Here is a 7,702-nt window from a genome sequence, read left to right on the forward strand (position 1 = left end):
TATAATAATTTATCTATGAGTTATGCGTCCACATGAAACATTTCTCGATGACAGATTGTGATGATAGGTCTTGTGATCAGACGTTTCTCGTTTGTCTTCGATACAGAGGCCACATGAAAAACGATGTCATCACGACATGGTTGTCTGCTTGCACGTGTCAGTTCTCGGTTTTTCGCGGCCGACACGTGCACATATTTCCTGCGACCATCTAAAGGCAGATATCTGGGGAATAAGAATAGTTTTCTTTTCGAATTGCTATATAGGTGACGAGTGAAGCGATGTACGATAGAAGAGGGGATGAATAGTCACTGTTATAAGACGTTCAGATCGCCGTTCGGATCATTTCCAGTTCGATTATACTCGAACCACCTGCTACTGTGGGTCGACAACGGCAATCCCCGTCGTCGAAATCCGTGTCCAGGCTTTCGCAAGCCCGGAAGACGCACATTCGTTCGTTGAGCTTCCTGTCCGTCTCTTTTTTCCATTTTTTTCGCGAAAAAAATGATGGTACTAGCGAAGGCAACAATCTTTGCGATCCTGTTTATCGTGACGACGATTAGCGCGGAACCTGTGCGGGATATACGTAAGTAAATCTGTATAAGATTTTTTCAAAGAAGAAAATATACCGCACAATATAGGAACATTGTATGTGTTTTCATGTGGCTCGAAAAGAGGTTTATTGCGTCTCATGTATGCCAACTCGCTTTAATATATTATTATTATCTCATACAAAGCAAACTGTTAAAGATCCTCGACTCAATCAACTCAATCGACTCGACTGTTAAATCATCATTCCAATCAATATTTCTATTGAATCTACTTGCACTTTGATATACTCGTAATTTAACGATGAATTAGAAACTTGAGACAAATTTTTTATTTTATATTTTTGAATCTAATTATTTAAATCTATTTACAAACTTGTTAGCAAAGTTTCTTGTTCCAGTATCTTAATCCTTATGCTTGACAGATGTAAAATTATCGCAAATTTTTATGGCTGTGATGCGAAAAATAGTATATCGAGTATATACAGAGTGTCCCCAATTTAAATGTCAAAACTTTAGGAGCGTGTAGGGGACCGATAAACTAAGACAAAAGTCCCTTTAGGGATTTGCTCGTTTTTGCTTCGTTTTGAAGAAAATCGCAAAAAGTGAAACAAATAATTTTCACCAAAAAACTTAAAACAATACTAAAATTATTAGATTTATCAAAAAGTATTATAAAATAAAAATTGTAGAATATGGAATTAAGAAAAGAGAGTGAGTTAAAATTCTCCTGAGGTAAAATTAGATTAGAAACAAAATTTTGCGTTGTCGCGTATTTATCTACAATCCTCTAATTTTACCTCAGGAAAATTTTAACTCACTCTCTTTTCTTAATTCCATGTTCTACAATTTTTATTTTATAATACTTTTTGATAAATCTAATAATTTTAGTGTTGTTTTAAGTTTTTTGGTGAAAATTATTTGTTTCATTTTTTGCGATTTTCTTCAAAACGAAGCAAAAACGAGCAAATCTCTAAAGGACTTTTTGTCTTAGTTTATCGATCCCCTACACGCTCCTAAAGCTTTGACATTTAAATTGGGGACACCCTGTATATTGAGTCATTATAATAAAATATTGTTATTAAATAATTGCGCGTTTGATTTAAATCTCGGCTAGGAAAGAGCGTTTTCTTTTTCCCTTATATTTTTTGTTACTTTATACATGAATACTTACATATATACATGTACATGCATCCGGATATCATCTTTTTTGATGAAATTGGCAACTACAAGATTATTTTTAAAAATTGTCCTTTCTTTCCTAACAATATGCAACTTTTATAAAAAGAAATCTTTTTTTGCGTAAAAGATCCTTGTAGATCTTGTAGACCTTCTGAACTTGCATGATTATTGTATTTTCCATGCGACATTCAATTTGATATGTACTTGGTTTAAATTTAAATTTTTATTGCTGTAAATGTCGGAAAATGTTAGAAAAACGCTTGCATATGAAAAGCAAAAAACCGATCCAGAGTTATTACAGATTATGCGTATAACTAATTAATCAATGCATTCTTCTGATCAAAATAGAAAATACATTACTGATAGTGTAATACTATAAAAATAAAATCATGTTGTAGTTGTAAATCAGAAGAAGAGATCAGAAGAATCGAGCGGCACAAATTCCTACACACAGAAAAATACATACTATATACAAGTAAATATTACTTGTTTCAAGTATTTCAAAAGTTCATATATCCGATATTTAATAATAAGTATTTATTTTATTTTCCGCTTTAAAAAAATGTGTTCTTATATAATAATTATAATAATAATAATGTTGTAAATAATTATAACTATATCAATTATCATAAATAATTATGTCTAATAATAATTTTAATTACGCTTGCAGCCGAGTTCCTGCATATTTGCCAAACACGTGATCCGCAATACGAAACATGTATCAGCAACAGTATAAATGATTTGAAACCATATCTTAAGGTGGGCGTGCCGGAATATAATATCCCTTCTACAGAACCTTTTATATTGAAGAAACTATCGGTTTCTCCATCAAATAGCTTGCGAATAAAGTTGTCTGATGTCAACGTATATGATGCCAGTAGCTTCGAAGTTACTAAAATAAAGTAAGTATAAAAAATGGCATATATATAAAATGTAGCAGGATCGTCTGTGAAAGTCAGCTTTAAAAGATGCAAATACGAATATCGAGATGTATATCAAATATAATAGCCATCTGTAGAATTAAAAAATTTCTTATACACGGGATTAGAAATGTTATGTTTCTTTTATTGTCATATTGTGATCGATGAAGATTAACTGCAAGATATATTTTTTGCACAATTCATTATCATCATCATTAAATATCTTAATATCTAAACTTTGATGTAATAATCTTGGAGAAATACAGAGAGAGAGAGAGAGAGAGAGAGAGAGAGAGAGAGAGAGAGAGAGAGAGAGAGAGAGAGGGGGGGGGGAGGCAGAGATAGAAAAAAGGAAGAAAGAGACAATATGTATGTGTATGTAAATATATTTGTTTCATTTCTTGGATCAATGGTCCATAAATACATCATGACGCTGAACAAATGATATAATAAGCTTTAGATTGTGAAATCATTTGAAATCGAAAAAAACTTTCGATGCGTGCCAGTACTTCTATTTCTGTACAAATGTTGGACATTCTACATTACACGATGAATAATTGTGTTGCGAGCGTATCATTCAGAAAATATTTTGCACGTGATTCAAGATGAGAAGTCTCTCCTAATATTAAATTGATTACGTACATGCTTCTGCTCTCTCGACCATTAATCCAACTAGATTACATATAGTTATGAAAGAGATAATTGTGCACATATTGTTTTTTCTGTCGTTGACTTTTTCATATACTCGTATGACGTTTTTATACGCCTTCCTCCTGTAGCATACATCGTTTCGGGCTCTACATACAACATCACTTTGACTCTTTGACATTTATTAAGAAAGAATTTATCGGTTGATCTAACTTATTATATACTTCTTTTAATTTTTTTATATTTATTGTAATTTTATTGAGAGAAAAAGTTTAATTCGTTGTCAGTTAAATATTCTAATATAACGACAAAAGGATAAAATATAATGATAAAAAGGAATGAGGAAATAAATAAAAATTTTAAACAGGCATAAAAAATGAGAGTTTTGTAAGCATATTACGTCAAAGTTTTAGCGGAGAATGTTGCTTGAGTGTATTTTTTCCATGATGCTTAAGATACTTAGAACCTCAGAATTTCGGCAATTTGAAATTGTCCTTGAAACATATATTTCTATTGGCACGATACATTATCACAACGCAAAAATTGCTCGCGATAGAAAAAAACACATTAAATCGCGCAGAAACGAACGTTTTGTCATTTGTATTCTATGCGCAAACAGCCGTGACACAAACACTCAAAATATGTACTTATATATACTATATGTGCAAAGCGTCGGGAACAATGCCGTTTTGTAAAGATTACAAAAAGAATAATCGATAAGGACCCGAAAATGATGGACAGAAACGACAACGGTTTCGGTAGCGTTTCTCATTACATACCTCGCGTTGCACGCAAAATTTAAAAGGACTCTTGTCAAAGTATCGAGTAAGAATAAGACATTCAGGAGAAAAAAAAAGAGATGTATAAAGTTTAAAATGTCATGGTAATAATGCGGATGAAGGAGGTCGATGTCGTCCATTGAAATCGTCAATTGATGACTTTCCATGTGTGGAAACTGCGAAAGAGAAGTTTAATATTTCTATGATAATCCATCGTGCATTTGTCACTAGAAAACGCACAAGGCACAATGTGTTAACTTTTCAATATGACATTATTATGTATCATATATTGTGTTCATAGTCTCGACAATAATGCCAAAACTTTCCAAGGCTTCCTAATAAACGTAATTCGTTGTATGAAATCTTAATAATCAAGCCTTTTCGATTTAAAATTTCAAGATAAAAGAATACGAAATGTATGCGTGTCATATGAAGATGCAATCATAATAATAGGTTTAACAAAGTTTGATGAAATCTTTGTAAACCATAATTTGTTCATTTTATGCCGTTGTACAATTAAGTGAAAATCTATGTTAATTCTAGATTAATTAAAAAGAAAATCTGATTGTGGATTGCTTTTTGGAAGATTTGCATGAACAAACTAACTGAAGATTTAACATTGTACAATTAGAAATTACGGGTACGGATGTGAATGTTATTTAAAAGGATGTCACGCAACACGATATCACGTTCAACGAACTTCTCTCGCTATTTTCTTACATTATTACTCGTTTTAATGTCGCTATTTGTTGTTTTTTTTAAGAATCGACTTTGACAAACTGTTCCTCGTGATGGATGTGGAATTGCCCAATATCTTCATTGAAGGGAAGTATGACGTCGATGGTAAAATATTGTTACTTCCGATTCGCGGATCAGGTCCGATGAACGGCAACTTCTCCAACTGCATAAGTATTTACGATTTTGTACAAGATAACATTATTTATTATATCGCACTAATATTCCAATCTCACAGATTGCTATCTTGAAATTCAAAAAGTGATATATGTCAATATCATTATTGCAATAATAATTGTAAAAAATATTGTACTTATTTATCTCTATTGTATATAAAATAACGATATCGTTTCTCTTTTTATAGGCGTAGTCAAGATCCAGGCTGAAAAATACATTGACGAAAACGGCATCGTGAGGATTCGTTTCGTGGACTTTAAGATGAAAATCTCAGTGGGCAAGGGCTCGGTGAAACTAGACAATCTGTTCAATGGCGATCAGGTACTCGGAAATCTTATTAATTCGTCCATCAACAACAATTTCGATCTCTTTATGAAGGAAATACTGCCAATGATGGAAATGACTCTCTCTGACGCGTTTCGAAATATCAGCAACAATATTGTTCAACAGTTCTCGTTTACACAACTCTTCCCCGGCTTGTAAATCTATCTCGGTGATCGAGGACGGGCTGGAAAACAGATTAAGTTTGAAGATCTATCGCAACATTTATAAGAGCGCGATAGAAGAAGTTAGGGAAAATTTAGCGCTACTTTTCTCTTCGTTGAATCCTCCTTTTGCATGTGTGCGTGCTTGATTAAGGTTTGCATCCCTAACAATGAAATATTATAGTGCGTTTAATTTTGATGTAACCCAGAACTCAATTCTGGCAAAAAATAGGGAAGGGAATGGGAGAATTGTAAATATCATCAATACAAGATTGCATACACAGAATAAGATTCTAACACTTCTTGAAACATTAATGATTGATGATCGCGCAAATTGTTCCTGATGAATCTGATTTAGAGTCTTCCAATATTTGCGAGATTTGTTTATTTAATTGCTAATTTAAAATTAAAACAGCGGTGAATTAGCTAAGTATTTGTAAAATATAGAAAAATAATGATAATTTTTAGAAAATATCAAGATAAGATAGATAAAATGATGCGTCTTTGAAAATATTTGTGACTTTTATAAATTTAAATTTTATAAATTTTAAAAATTTCATGAGAAAAGAACTTTTTATACAATTCTATTAAAGAAAACAATTTATGTAATTTGATATGTGCGCGCGTGTAATATCTGAATTTGTTATCAAATACGGAAACTATTTACATGAGCTGCTAAAATAAACACCTAGAATTAGATAGAACATATTTGATTGATAAAGTGAAAAATCAAGTATTTTTCTGCGAATACAACGATAGAACATTGTACAGCGAAATTCTTGCTTCCGATTTTGTTTTATCCGTTATTGACAAGTAAAAGCTCTAAATAAAAGTATGGAAATATAATTTATCGACACAGTTAGCATCATATTTTTAAATAAAAATTTAATTTGTAAAAAACTTATCGAGACCACTAAACGAGATTTTATAAAATATAATTATATGTGCGTGATGTATAACGTGGCAATTTTGTTTTATATTGTTAATGTGTGCATGTCGAGAGATACCGATAAGCTTAATGAATTATAAATCGTTGAATAAAGTTGTTGACCGTAGTGTATTTTTTATTTTTTTTGTTCTCTTCTCCTTTTTAAACTTATAATTTGCAGGTAAAATAACTCGCCAGTTTTTGTAATTTGTGGAATTTTTTAAATCGACCACAATTGGGTGTGTATTTTACTAAATAGGTAATACATTATATATTGCTTCCTCATAGAGGAAGCTTTGTTTTCGTGACAAAATTTTTTTTCGAGTTTTTTTTTAATTATAATATATTAGTAATCACATTTTGTGAATAGCATTATGATACTATTTTAATTCATAACCTATTTAAAAAGTTCTCTACAATTTTTAATTTGCTAGATATATTTGTTATAATTTTATGCATCATAAAAAGCATTCATGATAAGTACATTCTTTTATGTATACAATATAGACAATAGCAACTATTATTTTAACAAATTTATTGGAATTTATAGCGTTGATAAAAAAATAATGTATTGTAACCATATAGTATATGTATATATATATAATATAATCAATATGTATTATTTCACACTATATATATCAGGTCTACCGGAAAGTTCTGTCCGTTTTTGGAATAAAACAAAATACAAATTTTTATTAACGTCAATAAACTTTATTAAATAATGTAATTGCCATTATTCGGAGAAGTATTGTCAGCAACTGGATAATTTAAATACAGCAGTCCAAGAAAAGAGGCCGGCGATGTTCAATAGGAGGAACATCATACTGCATCATGATAATGCTAGGCCACATGCTGCTTTGGGGACTCGTCAAAAAATTGCAGAACTAGGCTGGGGAATTCTGTCGCATCCACCATATTCCCCGGACTTAGCACCCTCCGACTATCACTTGTTTTTGTCTTTACAAAATTTTTTGAGGGGCAAAAAATTCAAAAATGAAGAAGATATCAAACAAGCACTGGTTCAATTTTTCGTATCAAAAGATAAAACATTTTTCGAAAATGGGATATACAAATTGCCCTCACGCTGGCAAGAAATCATTAATAATAATTGCAATTACATTATTTAATAAAGTTTATTGACGGTAATAAAAATTTGTATTTTGTTTTATTCCAAAAACGGACAGAACTTTCCGGTAGACCTAATACATTAAACTAGAGATTAATTATATTAGATTCTAATATATTTTTAAATTTATGTTTTAAAGCGTGATATCATAATGAAAAGGCAAAAAGCTGAATAATG

The 7,702-nt window shown here is 31.1% G+C and overlaps 1 protein-coding gene across 1 annotated transcript; it reads left to right on the forward strand.

Moving 5' to 3' along the window:
- Window positions 1-262: 262 nt before the first annotated feature.
- On the forward strand, window positions 263-6,528 carry LOC115244197 (circadian clock-controlled protein). The gene is made up of 4 exons (XM_029821653.1): window positions 263-583; window positions 2,398-2,629; window positions 4,838-4,983; window positions 5,174-6,528. Exons 1-4 carry the CDS (start codon window positions 502-504, stop codon window positions 5,467-5,469), a joined length of 756 nt encoding a protein of 251 aa, XP_029677513.1. The 5' UTR covers window positions 263-501; the 3' UTR covers window positions 5,470-6,528.
- The last annotated feature ends 1,174 nt before the right edge of the window (window positions 6,529-7,702 follow it).

This window comes from Formica exsecta, unplaced genomic scaffold (assembly GCF_003651465.1).
Source record: "Formica exsecta isolate Colony F162 unplaced genomic scaffold, ASM365146v1 scaffold80, whole genome shotgun sequence".
NCBI classification, from domain to species: Eukaryota; Metazoa; Arthropoda; class Insecta; order Hymenoptera; family Formicidae; genus Formica; species Formica exsecta.

Bases quoted from the DNA above. Each gene is read 5' to 3' on its own strand.
- LOC115244197 (XM_029821653.1), top strand. From the start codon at position 502: ATGATGGTACTAGCGAAGGCAACAATCTTTGCGATCCTGTTTATCGTG. The intron at 584-2,397 runs GTAAGTAAATCT...TTACGCTTGCAG, and splicing joins GGAACCTGTGCGGGATATAC to CCGAGTTCCTGCATATTTGC. The intron at 2,630-4,837 runs GTAAGTATAAAA...GTTTTTTTTAAG, and splicing joins TTCGAAGTTACTAAAATAAA to AATCGACTTTGACAAACTGT.